Source organism: Naegleria lovaniensis, assembly GCF_003324165.1.
Source record: "Naegleria lovaniensis strain ATCC 30569 chromosome Unknown tig008, whole genome shotgun sequence".
Taxonomy (NCBI): Eukaryota; Heterolobosea; class Eutetramitea; order Acrasida; family Naegleriidae; genus Naegleria; species Naegleria lovaniensis.
The window spans coordinates 50,253-70,539 of record NW_025407830.1 but is presented as its reverse complement, the minus strand read 5'-3'; the positions used below and the strand labels follow the sequence as shown (position 1 = coordinate 70,539).

The following is a 20,287-nucleotide window of genomic DNA, read 5'->3' as shown; positions in this document are numbered from 1 at the left end:
GCCAACAAAAATGAGACCATCGTTACTATGCCTTAGTAAGAATCATCATCGTCTGGATGAAGCGATCCGAAAATTTATTCAACGACTTGATATACAATTCTATCATCTTGAGAATTCATCATTCAAAGAATCAAAGCAGAATGAGCGAGTAACCATATCCAAGACCATGAACGGACGAGTTGTAACAGCTCTTCCTCCTGATGCTCCCAAAGAATTTCTTCAAACCATGCTCCGAGAACCTAAATATTATAAACCACTCATTGAAATGAAATTAATTGATCATTATTGTGTATTTTGTAATTCCAATGTTATAGCAGAAGGACTGATTGAGGAATCGGAACACTTTTTTGCCTTGTATAATATTCGGCCCGTATTTCCAGGCCATTCATTGATTATTCCCAAACAACATTTGACTCGATTTTCGGATATTCCAGCCTCTCACGCTCAGGATTTTGTTCAATTTACTCAGCGTGTAGTTACTGCACTCAAATCTCTACATCAGACTGATTCTGTTGAATTTCTAATTCAGGAGGGTGAATTGAGTGGCCAGTCGATTTCGCATTTGCATGTTCATTTGTTGCCACGTACACCAGGTGATATTCCGAGCGAAGAGTGTCATGCTGAGGTAGAGCAGGATTGGATGGACTATTTCACAAAGAAAGAACACTCGGCTCGTTTGTTGGAACGAGAGGAGAGACAACAACTCGCAGAACAGGTCAGAAAGGAGATGATCAGATTGGAACCTTCATTGTAATTGAGCGTTTGTCATCACATTCAAAAAAAATGTCTGAAGACCAAGTCAACATCTCGGTGGTCACTTCCAATGTCAACAACAATGATGAAAATAATAATAATCAAAATAATTATTATAGCAACAACAAATCGGAACTGGATCGACGATTGAAACTCAAATGGTTTTTCTTGGGATTTGGATGGTTGACCTTTTGCAATTTTGCCATGTCATTATTGTTGTGGGCTCTACTCTGTCCTTTGGTTTGTCTTCCATGCTATCGACAATTGTTGAAGGTTTGCAGATTATCTCTTTTTCCATTTACGTTATATAGTGAGCATGAAGGCCTCAATACTCAATCCACAAGTGTGAAATGTGTGAGAAGTACATTATTTGAACGAGAGAAAACCTCAATGCTTATTGTATTTATTAATTTGATGTGGTTTTTGACATTTGGTTGGTGGATTGCATGTATTGAATTGTGTATTTTTGTGATACTGTATTTGAGCTTTGTTGGACGAGGATTTGCGAGACGACATTTGGCTCTTGCCAATGTGTTGGCCATGCCATTTGGTGTATTCATCAAGTATTGAATGAATTCATTTGAAAGTTATGTATATTAATCCAATGGATTTATTTATGAAAATGTATCGATCGGAGATTTGACAATATTTGATCCAATATCGGTAGGTTTTGAAATTGGTTGAATTCTTTCTGCAAACCATTTATGGAAAATATACTAAAATATCTACTGGCCAAAAACACAATTTTTTCCAATCCGAAGACACGTGCTGTGTATTCGTCAATAAGAAAAACGTCTTTTCATCAAGCAACTTTTCGACACACTCTCTATACTTGAATTATTTTCAGCTCATTGCTGTCACAAACACCATTGCCATTTCGTTGGACCCTTACACGTCATTGCATCAACATGGACATGCTCCTTCTTCTGTACTTTCTTGCACTTGTCATTCTCATCCTCATTCTTGCCAAAGTCTATGAACATTATTGCATTGAAAATATCATGGTTGTCAAAACTAGAAAATCCATCTCCAATGTCGTGTCCATATGGCAATCGTTGGCATTGATGCTCTTCCAACCAAGCATACCCCTTTCCGAGAAACTCTTTTCACTCTGCAAGGAATTTAATCATGAACCTTTTTTATTCTTTAACAGAGGACTCTTTCCAACTTTGGTGTTTTCTTCACCTCAATCTGCAAAAACCATTCTCATTGATCATTTTCATCATTTTGAGAAGGATTTATGTATTCAAACGCCAAGCTACAGACAATTATTGGGAAAGAGTATATTCATGTTGAATGGAGACAAGTGGAAAGTAAATCGATTGGTGTTGGATCCTTCATTTCATCATGTTGGAAAATATTGGAATATCATGACAGAGAAGGCAAATACTTGTGTGACTAATTTGAAAAGATTTTATTCTCAAGATCAAGAACATTCCAACCCTTCCTTTTCCAATCGTATTTTAGAGAATTGGAGTGAAAAGATCCGTTCTCCTCATAGCAGCGAAAATTCTTTCAAGCTTGCAATTTCAGACGTGGTTTCATGTTTTTGCATGGATCTCATTGGAGAATCGTATTTAGATTGTGATTTTAATTATTTAGATCCATCGTCAAGTTCTAAGGAGGAAATCAAAGCACGTCATTCTCTGGATTACATTATCAAATGCATGAATAGTGTGGAAAGATTACTCGGTGGTGTCTTATACACCCTGTTACCCATTGTTGATAATTTGAAAATGCAAAAATCATTTTTAACACTTGACAAATTTGTGGAATCCATCATTGACAAGAAGAGAGTGGAACACGTGGATCGAAGAGTCATTGATAATGTTCAACCCAATTTGGAAAGTTCTTTGGATTTTTTATTTGAGGCCAATCAGAATAGAAATCCAACGTATCGTGAAGATATGCATTCTCCAGCGTCGAGAATTCAAAATCCTCTTCCACTTTCGTCCCTTCTCAAAAACAAACTCGAATTGAATGACAGCCAACTTTCCGTGTCAGATGCCAACGTGAGAGACAATACCAAATTATTTCTCCTTGCGGGTCATGCAAAAACAGCATCGTCCTTGTGTTTCCTCTTATTGAATGTGGCCTTAAACGAGCGAGTTCAAACACGACTGTATGACGAGTTGAGAAATGCATTTCCAGAACGATTTAACAGGGAACAATTCGATGGTTATTGTGAATTTGTGTTACAATCGATTGAAGATGTAACTACCTTGGATCGTTTACCCTATGTAGAATGTGTCATTCGTGAAAATTTGAGACTGAATCCTCCCATTGGTTATCTTTCTAGAATTTCCAAAAAAAGCAAAATTGTAGACGGCATCAAAATTCGTAAAAATTGTCGTCTCTTACTCTCTCTAAAGGGAATTCAAAATAACATCAAATGTTGGGGACTCGATGCTGAAACATTCAATCCAGAAAGATTTCTCAATCGTCGATCTTCCACACGAGATTATTCCTATCTTCCATTTGGAGCTGGAGAACGAGTGTGTCCTGGCGATCGGTTCACAATATTGGAACAAAAGATTTTCATAGCTCATTTGTTATGGAAATATCAAATTCGAATGAGTCAGTCAGTAGGTAATGTTTCAGCAACAACAGCATCAACGGATCAACAGTCATGGAGACGTCGTTGGGCTCAAAGTAGTGGTAATTTGAGTGAATTTTTAGCATGTCATGAAAATATAGAATTGGAATTCTCGGAAAGAAAACATGAAGGTTTACAACCTTCAACTCAACAATATTCTCTTCCATAAAAAAAACAATTTCAAGACGACTTACTTGACACAATCAACGTTCATTTCATGAATGGAGCTTTTTAGATAACTGTCTGAAGAGAAATTATCATCATGATCGGAGTGGCTCGTTGAATTCTATCAAGTCTTTTTCTGATCGATCCGAATGTCCAAGAAGTTCTCTAGCAAAAACATCCACTAACACGAATATTGAAACATCGGATCAGACTCGTCTGGACAAACAAAAAGATCCTTCACCCAAATTCGAACATGATATACAATCGTTTCATGAAATACCTGGACCAAAAGGCTTGCCACTTGTGGGTAATGCCATGGAATTGGCTCGGCATTCAAAAAACATTAATCAATATTTTGTGGATTTAGTTCAACAGTATGGTGATATGGTACGATTGAATATGTTTGGAAAACGAATGTTAATTTTGGCCAATCCAGAGCTACATATTGAACTTGCTCGTGTCGATGAAGGACGTTCTCCCACATATCCATTGAGGCAAGTCAAGAAGGAAAATGGAATGATTTTAACTCCCATTGAATTGGAGAGTCATGAGGATTGGCAACAAATGAGAAAATTATACAATGTTGCGTTGAAACCTGATTTTCTCGAAAATATTTCATTACCTCAATTGACGGAATTGAATAGTTATTTTTTGAAGAGCTTAATAACTGGACATTTACGTAGACATGATGACGAATTGACCTATGAATGTGTCAATGTTTGGAAATTTATTACACAGTATACTTTCAATGCTGTTTTGAAGATATTCCTAGGAGAAAAACTTGTTGATGAAAATTTGAAAAAACTACCTTTCGAGTTTGAGGATTTTGTGTCCACTGTGATGTGCAGTTTAGATTTGGCCATCAAAATGTCATTTCAAATACCACTGTACAAAATAATGAAAACCAAAGACTATTTGGCATTGAAATATGCCTATGAGACAAGTATTGACAGAGCTCAAACGTGCATTCGACTATTTGCAAGTCCATCCTCGTCCAAACCGCGATTAAAAGAAATTGTCGAAGAGAAAGCAAAAGATATGGAACGAAAAGAGGAAGCAGTGGCGATCACACTCGCGTCATTTCTTATGGCAGGTGTGGATATTACAGCACGAGTCATTTCCATTCTCATGTTTCGACTTGCACATGAACCAGAATATCAAGAGCAACTATTTCGCGAATGTGTTCAAGTTTTTGGAGAACCATCGATCGATGAAATCACTTCCGAAAATGGTCTAACCGTCACATTTTCACATTTCAAACAATTGAAACTCGTGAAACATTTTGTCAGCGAAAGTATGAGATTGAATCATGTTGGCTATGTGGCTAGTACTCGATTTTTACAAAACGACATTACCCTTGGAGGATATTTCATTCCAAAAAAGACACAAGTCATGTTATTTGAAAATCCAGCATTCACTGAGAAATATGTTCCTCATTGTACACAATTTATTCCAGAACGATACAATCCAGATTCGCCGTATAGCATCAAACATCATTCAAGTATAACCAATCCATTCGGTTTAGGAGCAAGACAATGTCCAGGTAAGTGAATTGTTAATCCACAATAGAGGACAATACAATTGATATTAACAAACGATCATTGGAATGTGTGTGAAATTACAGGTTCACGAGTAGCAAAAACAGAAGTCATCATGTCTCTCATTAACATCATTCGACACTTCAAGTTGAAACATTCAGGAGATGAATTTCCCAAATTCGAAGATAATCAATCTCTCTTTTACATTGACATGGAAAAGTACAAGTTGTACTTGACACCTAGAGAACATTTGGCAAAACATGGTTCATTGGACAAATTGTTTGTCCATCCATGATCTTACAATAAATTTCCAAGCAACCATTGATCTGGCAAGAACAAATGTCAAGATGTCACACAGACCATTGAAAAGTGAACTCAAGTGCACCAAGAGAGATGAACTTGCAAAAAAAATACCCCACACTCGTAACATCTTCTCTCTTCCCAATCAACATGGTCATTGAAATTGATCAAGACAAGTTAGAATTTGATGAATCCTATGAAGAAGCCAAAAAGATCAAAGAAACATATTTTGGTGTCAACATGGACAAGTTTATTAAATTTTTCGAAGAAGGAAATTACACCATTCCGACTGAAACGATTCCATTACAACTCTCGGAGGCAAGAGCGCTGTTGCATCTCTGTAAACAACATCACAAAAAGCAACCATTATTGAAGGAAGAAGATTTACATTCAATTTCACAATTGAAACAAAAAATTGACAAGGTGATGCAAGAATTCAAACAACGGCTTGAATTGTTGGATACGAATGGATTTATTGTGAAATTGACCTCTCGTTCCGCCAAAGATATTACACCCACACATGAACGAACGATGAAAATTTATTCAGAACTGATTGAACATGACACGAATGAAATTGGAACAATGAAATCAGAGGAAAATGCCGATGAAAAAATTCGAGAATTTAAAAGAAATGACCATTTATGTGCCTTGTATTTTGCATCCTTGCAATGTATGAGAGTATTCAATGCAAAAGAAGCTCTCGATTTATTGTCACAAAGTTCAAGAATTGAATACGATTTATCACTGGATTTAACCTTTGAAGAAGACTTTTCGTTGGGAATTATTGTTCGTCCTTGGGATGTCGAGATGAGATTGTCATCAGAATTTAGAGGAATTATTTTTCAAAATGAATTGAAAGCTCTTTCTCAATATTTTACACAATGTTATTTGGAACCAGTGGTGAGAGAACAATCCAAGATTGAGCAAGCATGTAGAAAGTTTTTTCAAGAAGTTGCAAAACCCATCTTGTCTAAAGAGTTACCAGAAATGGAAAATTACATTATTGATTTTTCTGTTTCTAAGGATGGAAATTATGTGAAATTACTTGAAATGAATCCATATCTCACGACCACTGGAGTTGGTTTGTTTGATTGGGATACTGATCGAGAAACCATTTTTGAAAATCCAAATCCCAATAGCTTTGAATTTCGAGTATTGAAAGAACCCATTATTTCCAGTCAATTATTGAATAAGAACAAGCTTGTGAAGGAATGGGAAGAAATTTTAAAATCAGTTGAGAAATAAATGACATGAATGGTAGCAATTGAATATGATCGTTATTGTTTGAACTTTTATGGTGTTTCCATATGTCGAAAAGAATTTAAATTTTCTTTTGATACAATGTTCTTAATACATGATATTTTAAATCAACAATTATTCTTCGTCATAGCTTGACGAAGCATGAACATAATTTGCAAACGCTCTTGTCATCTTATTCTTTTCCAAAGTATCAGTCTTATTAAAATCAGAATTCTTTGAGAGATAGTACTTCTTTTCTAGTGAGCTTAATTTTGTGGATGGTTGTTCCACACCTAGATTTAAATGGCTCACATCAAAGATGTGTTGTAAATTGATATTGTACTTGAAATGTTCCAAAAGGCCTCCTTCGAGCAATTTCTTGAAATTTGCCAATTCAATTAGCTTGTCCCAACTCTCAAAGACAAGAGTATTACCTGAAACATTCAATTTGTCCGATGGAATCTCTCCATCTTCTACTGTTGTCACAAAACTTCTAAAATTCATTCTTTGCACGGCTTTTTCTTTCTTTGAAACTGCCTTACCAGAGAGGGAAGCTGCATTATTCATTGCCTCTACCAGAGATTCATAATCATTTTTAGAGATGGAACTATCATAGTCTTCATTCATATTGATGGCACCGAACAACAATGCAACTGCTTGACCAGCTGAAATTTTGAGTGATGGCGATGTCGATTCAGAGACGATAATCTTTTGAAGACTTTTCAGCGAGTCTGGAACCAACATGCTCACCTTGTACTTGTTGGGAACCATTGTGGCAAGGAAAGCCCATGATTCAATGGCAACAGATGCTACAATATCATCCTTATCACTCCAAAATTGCTTAAAGTATTGCAATTTGTTATTCTCATCCTTTTCTAAAATCAAATCTTCAGCAGAAGAGTCCATGAATTCCAAAATAGCAAGTGAAAACAATGCTTCACATCGAACTTCTTGACTCTTTTTCGAAGCTGCGTCCGCATTTCTTTTCAAGACCTCTTTCATTCTTTGTGAATGGTCTTCAGAGAGCATGGCTTGTTGTCCAAATACGGAATCATTCAATGATTTTGAAGGGAATAAATGTCTTCGATCATTTTCATTCACACAACCTCCAACTGTGACAGAAATCAAAGCAAACACCTTGAAAGCAGCCACACATTCTTCAGAAGATCCTTTCGCACAGCATTGAATGGCACCACTCACAGCAGATTCCAATTTTCCACTCAACAAGTCAGCCACGTAGCGCATCTTCATAATTTTGATCATCAAATTCAAGCCTTCCAATCGGCGAGCACTAGCCTTCTCAGTAAGCCATTCAATCGCATCAGAAAATTTACTGGATAATTCTTCCATGCTTGCCAAACGAGTCGAGTCGGAGGCTGTACTCACATCACTAGCGACTCCATCATCATCGGAAGAGGAAGTATGGCCATCATGAGGAAGATTGGATTTTATACGTTCTTCTTTGACTTCTTTTCTAGTCTTTTTCGGCATTGTTGTTAATATTTAATAAATATATAAAAACGGTTATCTTTGAGAGTATTAAATTTACTCTGCAAATTGGCTGTATTCTATTCGGAATGAATAAATGTATATCTAATAATAATAATAAAGGATTAATAGGTACTAGTAATAGTTGAATTGAATAGGTGCTCTCCGTTTGGTTGGCACACAAATTTCTTTTTTTGGGTTAATGATGGAAATAAAACACACAAGACCGACGTTTCACTTGAATTTTTTGGTCTTGACAAAATTTCGTGACCTTTTTAATAGAAGCCTATGGCGTGAACGTGGGTACTTCAATTGTTGAATGCAGCTGCATGGATTTGGTTGAATCTCTAGATTGGTCAACCAAATATAAACCTTCCAAGAGTGTATTGACAATCTCTTGCAAGACTTTTACAAAAAAATATTTCATTCTAGCAGCATCCAATGCTAGCACCGAACAGTAAAAAGAGAAAAATTACGGCGGCGTCGGTTGAAAGTGGTGCTGAATCGTCATCATCAACTATCAATGATGTTGCTGAAATAGATGGTTTCTCTCTTCCAATTCCGACAAATTACAACAACATTCATTGATGATATTATTTTAGAAATTCTTCGTTTCCTTGGATCATTGTTTATTGCTCGAGTTTGTATGAAAATTTCAAAACAATGGAGACAAGTAGCATTTCGAATTCCTCTCTCATTATCATTCGCAGAAAATCACTTCAAACATGTTTCTGAACCAATCAAGAATTTAGCTAATTGTGAATGTTTGAAGAATTTGATTTCTTTAGATTTGACATTCAATGAAATTGGCAATGAAGGTGTTCAATATTGCTACGAGTGAATTCTTGAAGAATTTGACTTATTTGAACCTGAGTGGTAATGAAATTCGCAATGAAGGTGTCAAATATATTGCTACGAGTGAACATTTTAATAAGTTGATTTCGTTGATTCTGTATAGCAATAGAATTGGCAGTGAGGGTGCGATATATTTTGCTATGAGCGAATGGTTGAAAAATTTGACTTGTTTGGATCTGGATAAAAATCAAATTGACAGTGAAGGAGCCAAATATATTGCTACGAGTGAACGGTTGAAAAATTTGACTTGTTTGAATCTGAGTTGCAATAGAATAGGTAGTGAGGGTGCGAAATATATTTCTATGAGTGAATGGTTGAAGCACTTGACCTCTTTAGATCTGTCTGACAATCAAATTGGAAATGAAGGAGTCAAACATATTTCTACAAGTGAGACGCTGAAGCACGTGACTTCTTTGGGCCTGGGTGCAAATAGAATTGGCAGTCAAGGCGTTAAACATGTTGTTGACAGTGAATGGTTAAAAAAATTTAACTTCTGTAGATCTGTCTGACAATCAAATTAGTAGTGAAGATGTCGAATATATTTCTACAAATGAGTGGTTGAAAAATTTGACTTCTTTGGATCTCAGTTACAACGAAATTGACAATGAAGGAGTCAAACATATTGCTAAGAGCCAATATATGAAGAAGATGTCTGATTTGAATCTGTGCAGCAATAGAATTGACAACGACGGTGCTAAATATATTTCTAACAATGGCCGGTTGAGGATTGTGATTGATTGGGATATAAGTGACTATGAAAGTGATTATGATTGGGATTAATTTCTAGTTTGTTGAAGAAGTTAAATACTCGAAGAAATTTGAGTGGTTTGGGAATTGCCAGTGAAAAGGTGTTAAATACATTGGTGAATTCTTGAAGAATTTGAAAAAAGCTGTAAAATTTTGATACACAATCCTGCTTTGGAGTCCATTCAATGATGATTAATGATCGGTTGAAACTGGCTTTGACTCTACCTTTGGAAAGTTGCCTTCAACCAAAGTGTCTTCAATCCAAGAACGGATGTAATCTTTTTGCCTCACGTTTGGAAATCATTTTTCAAAACCACGACTATTACAACCTAAGCTTGCAATGGACTGGATGATCCTTGTGATTACTGTCTTACCTGCTCTGCGAGGTTGCAAGTTTTTGATTGACATTTTTTTAATACTGGAACAGTTCAATCTTGAAACAACGTTATTTTACTTGACGAATCTGCGAATAAATCTTCTTCGTGGTGGTACGCTGTTCAAAGTTTCATGATTCTCTCCAAGTTGAACCACACATGATCCATGTGCTTGTTCATCTTCCTGATTTACCAATTCTTCCATCAATGAAACCAACACGTGGAAGGAATCTTCGTTTTTGCAACTAGTGTCAAACGTCTGAGGTTGTTGTGACATTGAGCGCGTATTATCAAGAACCTTAAGATTAGGAAAATCATGCACGGAAGGATTGAGAATGGGCTCTTCCAATGACGTCGTGTGATCATCTCCTTCATGAGAATTTGACTCAACGTCATCTTGATCGTCATATTCTAAAAAATCTAAATACATTCTTTCATGATGTGAATTTGATATTGTTGTTGAGGACTTTTTGGAAGGAGAATTTGGTTTCAATTGATCCATCGAATGATTACTTGTACTTGACGAGTCATCTCCGCAACATGCATGTCCATGATTGGTATTCATGACATTCATGGAAGATGCCGAATGGTCATTGGAATTCACAATGACAATGGAAATGGCATCTTGATCGAGAGGTAAATCTCTTCGTTGATGAATGGTTGTGACACTTCGTGACGAAGAAACATGATCGGTTCCTCTTCGAAAGAATCTTCTTCTAGGTCTTGGAGAAGTATTCGTTGTTGTTGTCAATGTCAATAATGGATGTGTTTGACCATTCGAAGAACTTTCAGATGATTTTTTCACAGTTTGTTTTTCTTCTTCTTTTTCCTTAATGGACAGAGTTTGGTTTGGAAATGGTTCCTCCTCCTCCTCCTCCTCGTCTGTTAGCTTTTCTTTCTCAATTAATCTCTTGTAATTACATAATAATTCTTGTTTTTGTTGTCTTCGAGTGGAAATTCTTGGACTTTCTAAAAGTGGATTTGATTTTCTTTGACTTGTTTGAAATCTATTTGGTGAGGATTCAGAATTGGAATGATTTTCAAAATCTTCTGAAGAACCGTCGTCATCATCCATGGAGGAATAATCACTGCTTTGAGAAGAAGCATCGAAATCGAAATTGTCTTCTTGTTCATCGTTGGAATTTGTTGTAGCTTCTGTTGGAGTAATTTTTCGAGTTTTTCGATTGGATTCTAAACTGTTCGAGTGGTGGTTGTCTTCTCTCTTTTTCAAAGAGATCATGGATGAATGCATGGTGGTTGATTCATTGACAGTTGGCATGGTTGACACGGAATTCACAAGTTCGACTTGTTTTCCACAAATTTGTGACACATGTCGATCACACATTCTTCCTCCCAACAAGTTGGAAAATCCTTCTCCATACATTTGAATGATTTTCTTCAAAATTTCATTGGTAATTATTCCATTCTCTAAATGTCCCTTTTTTCTCTTCCAATGTTGAGAAAAATCTTGTGGAGGTCCAAATATAATTTTTTGTGCCAACATGCTGCAAATGACACAACAAAATCCTCCATTCGAACCTTTCCAAGGTAATGGATGAGTTAATTGAAAACCAATTTGGAAGGAATGGTTAGTCGATGGTTGAGCAAGTAAGGATGGAAATTTGAAATTTTTCAATTTTGAAGAATTGAAAGAATTTGAAGAATTGGAAGTTGAAAAGGATTTCAAAGATTGAATGAGAGAGGAACTGAGAGTGACTGGAGTTGGATTTGGAACGTGTTGAAATGCATTTTGTAAAGTGGAAATTTTTGGATTGAGAATTGGAAAGGCGAGATTGAGTTGTTGAGATGAAATTATTCTTTTCGAAGCAGGAGAAGATGGAAGTCGAATGGGAATCTTTTGAGGAGAGGTCTGTAATGCATGGTTTGATACTCCAGAGCAATGACCTTCATGAGTGTCAGATGTCATCATTCGGTTGGAAAATTTCAAATGAATCGTTGAAGGTCGAACATGGGTCGAAGAATATTTGAAATCTTGCAGAGTCGACAAGATTTGACAACAATAGAGTGGTGGTTGTTGTTGTTGTGATGATTGGGATGATGTTTGTTGATGACACTCTTGTTCACAAATCAAATTGTTTCTCATTCTTGGATTCTCATGACGTTCTGATTGTTGAGAATGTGCCGTCATGATGTTTTTATAATGGTCGTCCGAGTTCAATACTAGTCAATAACAATGCGGGTGGGTGTGAGTTGAAAGTTTACAATGAATGATCTTCAAGAAAAAATTGCAAATTCTTTGAAGAGATTTTTCAATCTTGTCGTAATTCTTTTTTGAAAATGCAATTTGTGTTGGAGGATACAATGAAAATTATTATTACAATGAACGACAACAACGAGGTAGAGCGAATTTTCAACGAGTTGCCTTTTCGTGCGTGAAACCGGAGTCGATGGTTGTCTTTTATGAACAAGGTGCGCAACGAGTGACAGGTACAAGATTTTATACAATGACAAGGAATGATGGCCCTTTTGAATTTCGTGTCGAGTTTAAGAGAGAATCAATAATAATGGAGGAGTGATGGGTAAGAAACAGAGGTGGTATCGCGTACGTGAAGCGTGCTCTGTGATGGGTTTCAAGTGAGTGCAGGATCCTAGCAGCTCATGCAACAATGGTTACAGAGCTCGGCAAGAAAAGTTTTTGCTGTTGCTTGCAAAGTAAAGAATTGGTACTTTTTTCTTTTTCGTGTAGTAAGTGCACAAGTCCATTAATGGCTCAAACGTGAGTTGTGACAGACTGGAGATGATTGATTTTGATCAGTGTGTTGTTTATCTCACACAAAATCAATCTCTCATTGACATTACCGAAAATGTTGCTATAAATTGTAACAAAAATCATGCACTTTAATACGTTGCCAAATAATAAAAGAAATTATAAAATAATATATTTTTGAAGTACAAGAGGCTAATCATATTTAAGCATTGATTGGAACACCAAAAACACAATCGTTTTGAATGCCCAATGAGTTGACAGTAACTCTGGCAAATCCTTGTTCACCCCATGTGCTATAGTTTTGATATTTTTACAATAAAATATTGTACAAATAGACATGATAGAGATGCATTGATGTAAAAAACGTTAATGTTTCGAAATTGGTCCATAAAGTAGAAACAAAATCATGAATGCATTTTTCATAACCAAGCAATACAAACCTTCCCCATGAGTTTCTCAAAATAAAGTATTCTTGTTGTGATTGAGGATCAACACCAAAACCGACAACACCAACAATGTGGCTCACTTGTGGGTTGGCAATAACTTGATTGAAAACACCACCAGTATATCTTTCAAATTCTGGAGTCACTTGGCTGTTTCATTGAATAACAAGTCAAGACAATTACAAAGTTCCACAATCAATGAATTACAAATTTAAATAATTCATAAATAATAGATTGCGCAACAATAAGTTAGTCACAACAGAACTAACACACATTCACTTACATGGCACAAGTAATTGGACCTCTTGCGAAAATTTCACTCTTCATGTTATCTGATCCCTTAATGACACCATATTGACCAACCTTGTAACGTTTAAAGTTTGGAATTGGATGACAATTTGAAGCACCAAAGGTAGAACAAGTGTAGCAAGCATTCATATCCGTACATGTTTGATCTATTTCATGTGATAGGCATTGTTAAAAAAACATCTCAATTCAAACAACTCGATTGTTGTCACCATGATCATGACTTACCAATAGCTCTGTAGTTGTTGCAAGTTTCGTCTGGAATACCAAATTTGTTGGCATAGACATAGACAGAGTAGTGCTAACGGTGGTGGAATGGATGTAGTTAGTACAATTAACAACATTTCATACGTTGAAGTATTTAGTTGAAACAATTCACACAAAATCTGTGAAAATAAAACTTACATCTCCTCCTTTGCACTGTCGTGATGTTGTAATTACCATCACATATTCATATTATTTCATGAAATATTTTCACAATAAATTTCCATGAACATTGTCATTACAAAATATAAAGAACTAGTTCACTGTTGTTGACACTTACAGTACCACTATTACCACAAGCCAAAACATGTTGTGGAGAAAGGTAGGCCATTGGCCAAGATGCCTTTCTAAGAATATTGATTCTGTCTGCCAACACAGAAGTAGTGGTAACAGCCCAACAACTTCCGCAGGCTTGTGGGAGGTTTTGATTTCTAATTGGTGAAAGATAGTTCACTCCGCCTATCATCGTACGGAATCATCAACGACGCCAAAATTAATGATCATTTGATGAAATTGTTAAACATATGATGGTATTCATACTTACTAACATTTCTCCAATCATAATTGGAAGGAATAGCCTTCATCAAGGGATAAGTCATCTTGATAGGTTCCGCATTGTTCTTCATGTTCATTTCTCTCAACAAGTGATTAGGCTCAAAACAAGCTTCAAATCCATAGGCCGAGGATGATGAAAGAGCAATCATCACGAACGCGGCGATGAAACACAGGAGAGTTTTCATTTTTCTTTTTTGATGATAAAAAATCTTGGGAATGAGATTTGAGTAGATCTCAATGAAATCATGATACTGTTGAGCTTACTATTCTATCTATTCTATCAGAGTTTGTCGTTCGTGTTTTGTTACGTTCTGGCATGATGCAACATAAAAAAATGTCTTCAAATGAAACATCACCTGCCTCCTCATCGTCCAATTCCTCACTCCCCATGATGGGTGTTTCCGAGTTTGCAAAACTGACCGGGGATATGAGAGCAAGTCTCGGATTACTCGTGGAAAATGGAATTTGCAAAATTAATGGCAATGCTTCACTTGTGGTCATGCCATCAACTCCGAATTATGATTATTCGAAAAGTGTGTCTGGTGGAGAGAATTTACTCAATCCATTACCGGCATCAGCTAAAGATATTTATTTGAGAAATTATGGAGGCCCTACAACTGGTGGTAGTGCTTCTCGTCCATCCAGACCACAACAAGAACCACAAAATGATGAATTTTTTGCTGATAATTGGTATTTTGTGGAATTGCATCAATCAATTTTGCAAGAATCTACTCATAGTAGGGAAAGATATTCCAATTTATAGGTGTATTATTTTGAAATGAGGATTTTCTTGTTCCAGATTAAGGAGCATGGATGTCTGTATCTTGAAATTCTCAAAACATTGGCAGATCCTACTTAGTATTATTTTAAATCAGTAGTTATTTTCGATGCTTGGAAGACTAGAATTTTGTTTGGTTGCTTTTTAGATGACATCATGTAAGAAATAACTATCAGGTGTGTCCCACAAGGGAAGCCCATCCGCTTCGCCATCACAAGATTTTGCCAATCCAAAACCATGTAAACAGCTCTACGAACAAGATTAGATCCATTTAAGAGATTCCACAGAAAAGAAGGAGAAGAAAGCCTGAATAATATTGAATAATATGACAGCTGCCGAAAAGGTAATTTATAGATGTAGCAGCTTAGGGAGCCTGTTCTTTTACCTGCTTTCTTTTCACACTGTTGTCTCGTCCAATGTTATGTGAGATTAATTTTTCTTATTGACCATGAAATTACCCTTATTAACGAAAAATGGTTTGTTGTAAGGTTATTTGCAATAAAAAGTGTTTGCTTGACTTTTTCCATCGCAAAAAACACCTGATGGACACTGAGAGACCACAGTGATCTCAATTAAGGGCATTCGGTAAAATAAAGAGTTCTATAGTTGGCACATAAAGAGTGTTTCCTGCCAATCAAATTCATGAATACTTTGGCCACCAAAAATTCTACACCTAATGCCACTTATTCTGAACTGGTGATTGTTGTCGTTGGTTGTGAGGAATTGTCTTTCTTTTTTTGTTCTTCCACAAGAGCCAATTTTTCTTCAATCATGGCTTTTGCCTTTTTAAACTCATCAAAAGCTCCATCCATACTGTACAATCCAATCACACTTAATTTAGTGGAGGTTTTTAGGGCAATACCCAGCTTCTTTTTGGTGAGTGCAAAAAATACTGGAAGTTCCATTTCATTACATTTTTGAATGATTTCCTCAATTTTTGAATCGAGCCCACCTGGAGTTGTAATCTTGTCAATGTTAGGAGCGATTACGACAGCTCTAATTTCCTTAATTTTTAAACCTTTCAACACTTCACGAATTCCAATGACATATCTTCTTCTTGCTTTGAATTTCTTCTTGTCTGTTTTTTTTAACCTGTGCTGATAAAATTGAAGTTTAGCCAACATTTGAAATACACAATTCTCATAGACTGGATCGAGAGGATAGGGAACATATTCACGAATCTTTCTTTCGTTGGCTCCTTTCAAGACAATATTCATTGATTCCGTCTCAGAAATGACACTCTCAGAGTCTGACTCACTTTCTTTGTTCACATTATCGTTGACATCCTCCTTATTATCGATTTGAGACGTGTGCGCAGTATCTTGTTCATTTGATGTTTTTTCATTTTCTTTCCGATCTGAATTGTCATTGCTCACACTTGTAGGCGAATCATTGTGTTTTTCTCTCTCAATTTCAATCACAAACACTTGATCTGTCTCATCGGTTTCTTCTTCGGTTGTCTCTTCTTGTTTCTTCTTTTTCAAATATTTCTTAATATCGATAAAATCATTTGGAGAGAGATTCTGAAGCTTTCTAATTTCCTTCTCTTTGAGAATAATTTTTTTGAGCTTGTTCGGTTTTTTCTTTTTTGTTGCCACAGTGACGAGCATATCCTCAGCCCCATTTACATCATGTATGTTGGTGGTGGATGAATCTCGTTGTGTGTCCTTAGCAATACCATGGCCTGTTTGTTGCTGATTGACAGCGAGCATAAAGGCTTTATAGACATCTTCGTTCGTGACCTTATCTGAGTAAATTTCTAAACGAATGGGTTTTCTTCCTTTCATGTCACTTTTGGTGAGTAAGGCTTTTTCGAGAGTGTTCATCTTGCTAATGGATTTTTTGTTGTTCGTTACAGTTGTAGCATCTTTCTTGAGCTTGTCTTTTCCTTGTTTGTTTGGAGATTCTTTGGGTGTTTTTGTTTTTTCTGGAGGCAATGCTTGTGTTGTTGTGGAAGAACTAGAGGCTTCCTGAGTACTCTTCAAGAGTTGGTCAATGTCACCACCAATATGATCCGCAAGTGTGAATTCTTTTCGTTCTTGAAGAAGTGTATTGATTAGTAATTGAGCTTTTTGTTTTTTAGTGAGCTTGGTTTGTTTGGGTGGTGTTGTGGGAGCATTAGTAGAGGTTGGTGATTTCAAAGCAGTCTGTTTGTTATTGGCTGCATTTTCTAATTGTTTACGGTTTGCTTTTTTTTCCGACTTTAGTTCTTTTGTTTGTGTAGCTGCCGTCTGTGGTGTTGGTGTGCTACTATTAATGGTATTGTTGTTGATAACATCCAGCACAGGCTGTTTAGAGATGTGTTGTTGCTTATTGTTTGAATGTGCTGCAACGACAACACTCTTTTGAGGCAAAATTTCAGAATTTGTTAAAATTCCACTCGTCTTGCTTTGTAAAATATCCTTGTAGGAAAATGGTACCGGAGTGATTGTAGAAGAGGATGTCGAAGAAATGGATGCGTTCACGGAAGGGAAATTTTGAGAGTATTGATGAGCATGAACACGATCCAAAGCGTTGGATAATTCCGATTGTGTCTGAGTGGTAGTCATGAATGAATGATTGGGTATCGGAGTTTGTGAATTTTGTGTTCCTTTTATCCGTTTTGATTGTTTGCGGTTTTGCGAAATATTATTGATGACGTTTGCATTTTCCATATTCGATTCCTTTAATTCATTGTTTCGTATGTGCATTTCCTCTGATTTCATATTTCCCTTCTTTCGGTTTTGTTTCTTGTTCAGCTTCTCTTGATTATTCAATTGTTGATCGAGTGTTGATGATGATTGTGCCTTGGTGTGGTTACCATGATGAATATTATTACTTCCTAGATTTTGATTTTCATGATGATTATCCAACGATGTGCTTTGCATGCTCGGAAAAAACGGCTTGCTATTAATACTCAGTGTGTGGCTGTTCATATTTTTTTTAATGCTTTTTTTATTCCCTCAATAGCGCCTCATCATCTTTGATCGCGGATGGGGACTCTCACATCGATTGAACAAGCTCATACTTCTCTCAGCCTTCGAGTGGATTTTAACGAATATTCACACCAGAGATTTTCATCTTTTTTCCATTACCCATTTTTGAACAAGTTTCTAAATGCACGAAATTTACCGTGTTGTGTCTAGTTGTTCGAATTTGCATCGACATGCCATCACAAATTCCTATCGTTGTGTCCAACGACTAAGGAGAGAGTGAGAACGAAGAGGTGTGGACCAATTTTCTCTCTGAAAAAAAAAACAACGAAAACGAATTGTTTTTTTATTGAAGCTCTCACTGTCGTCATCTTGTTGAGTCCGAAAATTTTCCATATCTAATTGATTCATCATTATCTTCACTCCCGGGTTGATTCCAACTACCACTTCTACCACTCCTGAATAACATTGAAAAACTTCTCAACATGTTTTCGTACGACCAAAAGTTTTTAGACTTCTCTCTGCTAGAAACGTTCAATAAATTGGACCAACGAGGTAAAATTATGGCTGAATATGTTTGGATCGGTGCCGTGGATCCTATGGGAGATGTGAGGTGAGTTGTTGTTTGTATTATTACACTGCAAATATTCATATATTTCATCGTTATCATCATGTGTAACAAATTTCAAATTGTTGTGATGTTGTTTGAACGACACATAACGGTTGAAACTTCCTATTGGAAAAATTTCCATAAATGTATGGGTGCTGTTTTGTGGCTGGCTCTTACTTGATGAACCACCAACCACCACTTCTCACTCACTCTCGACACAACAACACCACCACGACTCTATCGGAACTGTGAAAACGAACTTTTTGTGATGATACAATTTACTTCCATCTTGCCAATGATGATAAATGTTTTTGAATTTCCTTCTTCAATTCCTTTTGGTTCATTCAACACGTTATGACCCACCTCCATTGCGAACATGTGTGTATACTTTCCAATCACAGATCCAAGACTAGAACTCTTGATTTTGTGCCTACATCACCAGAACAACTTCCTGAATGGAATTATGATGGTTCGAGTACCAACCAAGCATCAGGTCATGACTCCGAAGTCATTATCAAACCAAGAGCCATCTTTAAGGATCCATTCCGAGGCGGAGATAACATTTTGGTGTTGTGTGACACGTATAGACCCAACGGAGACCCACTCGAAACCAACACACGTGCTCCAGCTCTTGAAATTTTCAACAAGAATCTTGCAAGTAAACCATGGTATGGATTCGAACAAGAGTACACGCTGTACAGTTGTGATATGCATCCATTGGGATGGCCTAAAGGTGGATATCCTGGTCCTCAAGGGCCATACTATTGTGGTGCTGGTGCAGAAAAAGCATTCGGAAGAGCCATTGTTGAAGCACATTACAAGTGTTGTCTCTATGCAGGAGTTAACATTTCGGGAATCAATGCCGAAGTCATGCCAGGACAATGGGAATTCCAAGTTGGACCTTGTGAAGGTATTTCAGCTGGTGATCATTTATGGATGGCTCGTTACATTCTCACAAGACTTACGGAATATTTCCGTGTGGTTGTCTCATTCCATCCAAAGCCAATGCAAAACTGGAACGGTGCTGGCATGCATACCAACTACTCGACTGAGGAAATGAGAAAAGAGGGAGGTTATCAAGCAATTCTGGACGCTATTAAAAAGTTGGAAGCAAAACACAAGGAACACGTGGATAACTATGGAAGCGACAATCATTTGAGACTTACTGGAAAATTTGAAACATCCTCAATGGATAGATTTTCATATGGTGTTGCTGACAGAGGAGCCTCTGTAAGAATTCCAAGAAGTACAGAAAAAGAAAAGAAGGGTTACTTTGAAGATAGAAGACCTGCTAGCAATGCTGATCCATATGTCGTTTCATCCCTTATTTTCAAGACAACTGTTTTGGAATAATTATCACGTGGAACAATTTGTTGATTTCGTTCATTACTGCTACAGATAATTGTGTGAGAAGATGGTGACACAATTAATTTTTTTTACATTTTTCCACAACAGAGAATCATTTAATAGTGACAAATATTCCAAGTAGTAGTAATGATCATAGTAACAACATTTGGACTCAACAACAATAACATTTCTCAACATCATCCCTAATATTTGTAAATTTGATTGTACCAATACCTGTAGATTATATTGATGTATGATTTACAACTGTGACACTAGAGAGAATGAGTAT

At 36.5% G+C, this 20,287-nt stretch overlaps 11 protein-coding genes across 11 annotated transcripts; 7 read left to right on the top strand and 4 right to left on the bottom strand.

Annotated features, from left to right (window-relative positions):
* Positions 1 to 10: 10 nt before the first annotated feature.
* C9374_014358 (uncharacterized protein) lies at positions 11 to 754 on the top strand (the record flags this gene model as incomplete). Its single annotated transcript, XM_044690337.1, has 1 exon — positions 11 to 754. One exon carries the CDS (start codon positions 11 to 13, stop codon positions 752 to 754), a length of 744 nt encoding a protein of 247 aa, XP_044552950.1.
* A 29-nt stretch (positions 755 to 783) lies between these two features.
* Positions 784 to 1,323, top strand: C9374_014357 (uncharacterized protein; the record flags this gene model as incomplete). The annotated part of the gene is made up of 1 exon (XM_044690335.1): positions 784 to 1,323. The coding sequence occupies one exon, from the start codon at positions 784 to 786 to the stop codon at positions 1,321 to 1,323; it is 540 nt and encodes a 179-aa protein (XP_044552949.1).
* Positions 1,324 to 1,661: 338 nt separating this feature from the next.
* C9374_014356 (uncharacterized protein) lies at positions 1,662 to 5,347 on the top strand (the record flags this gene model as incomplete). The annotated part of the gene is made up of 3 exons (XM_044690334.1): positions 1,662 to 3,411; positions 3,585 to 5,057; positions 5,139 to 5,347. 3 exons carry the CDS (start codon positions 1,662 to 1,664, stop codon positions 5,345 to 5,347), a joined length of 3,432 nt encoding a protein of 1,143 aa, XP_044552948.1.
* Positions 5,348 to 5,502: 155 nt separating this feature from the next.
* On the top strand, positions 5,503 to 6,597 carry C9374_014355 (uncharacterized protein; the record flags this gene model as incomplete). Its single annotated transcript, XM_044690333.1, has 1 exon — positions 5,503 to 6,597. One exon carries the CDS (start codon positions 5,503 to 5,505, stop codon positions 6,595 to 6,597), a length of 1,095 nt encoding a protein of 364 aa, XP_044552947.1.
* Positions 6,598 to 6,726: 129 nt separating this feature from the next.
* Positions 6,727 to 8,082, bottom strand: C9374_014354 (uncharacterized protein; the record flags this gene model as incomplete). Its single annotated transcript, XM_044690332.1, has 1 exon — positions 6,727 to 8,082. The coding sequence occupies one exon, from the start codon at positions 8,080 to 8,082 to the stop codon at positions 6,727 to 6,729; it is 1,356 nt and encodes a 451-aa protein (XP_044552946.1).
* An 809-nt stretch (positions 8,083 to 8,891) lies between these two features.
* On the top strand, positions 8,892 to 9,714 carry C9374_014353 (uncharacterized protein; the record flags this gene model as incomplete). The annotated part of the gene is made up of 2 exons (XM_044690331.1): positions 8,892 to 9,210; positions 9,434 to 9,714. 2 exons carry the CDS (start codon positions 8,892 to 8,894, stop codon positions 9,712 to 9,714), a joined length of 600 nt encoding a protein of 199 aa, XP_044552945.1.
* Positions 9,715 to 10,131: 417 nt separating this feature from the next.
* Positions 10,132 to 12,204, bottom strand: C9374_014352 (uncharacterized protein; the record flags this gene model as incomplete). The annotated part of the gene is made up of 1 exon (XM_044690330.1): positions 10,132 to 12,204. One exon carries the CDS (start codon positions 12,202 to 12,204, stop codon positions 10,132 to 10,134), a length of 2,073 nt encoding a protein of 690 aa, XP_044552944.1.
* Positions 12,205 to 12,985: 781 nt separating this feature from the next.
* Positions 12,986 to 14,536, bottom strand: C9374_014351 (uncharacterized protein; the record flags this gene model as incomplete). The annotated part of the gene is made up of 7 exons (XM_044690329.1): positions 12,986 to 13,076; positions 13,224 to 13,376; positions 13,510 to 13,681; positions 13,761 to 13,833; positions 13,938 to 13,952; positions 14,077 to 14,255; positions 14,341 to 14,536. The coding sequence occupies 7 exons, from the start codon at positions 14,534 to 14,536 to the stop codon at positions 12,986 to 12,988; spliced, it is 879 nt and encodes a 292-aa protein (XP_044552943.1).
* Positions 14,537 to 14,685: 149 nt separating this feature from the next.
* Positions 14,686 to 15,114, top strand: C9374_014350 (uncharacterized protein; the record flags this gene model as incomplete). The annotated part of the gene is made up of 1 exon (XM_044690328.1): positions 14,686 to 15,114. One exon carries the CDS (start codon positions 14,686 to 14,688, stop codon positions 15,112 to 15,114), a length of 429 nt encoding a protein of 142 aa, XP_044552942.1.
* Positions 15,115 to 15,812: 698 nt separating this feature from the next.
* C9374_014349 (uncharacterized protein) lies at positions 15,813 to 18,044 on the bottom strand (the record flags this gene model as incomplete). The annotated part of the gene is made up of 2 exons (XM_044690327.1): positions 17,089 to 17,108; positions 17,312 to 18,044. The coding sequence occupies 2 exons, from the start codon at positions 18,042 to 18,044 to the stop codon at positions 17,089 to 17,091; spliced, it is 753 nt and encodes a 250-aa protein (XP_044552941.1).
* A 482-nt stretch (positions 18,045 to 18,526) lies between these two features.
* On the top strand, positions 18,527 to 20,004 carry C9374_014348 (uncharacterized protein; the record flags this gene model as incomplete). The annotated part of the gene is made up of 2 exons (XM_044690326.1): positions 18,527 to 18,654; positions 19,053 to 20,004. The coding sequence occupies 2 exons, from the start codon at positions 18,527 to 18,529 to the stop codon at positions 20,002 to 20,004; spliced, it is 1,080 nt and encodes a 359-aa protein (XP_044552940.1).
* Between the last annotated feature and the right edge of the window lie 283 nt (positions 20,005 to 20,287).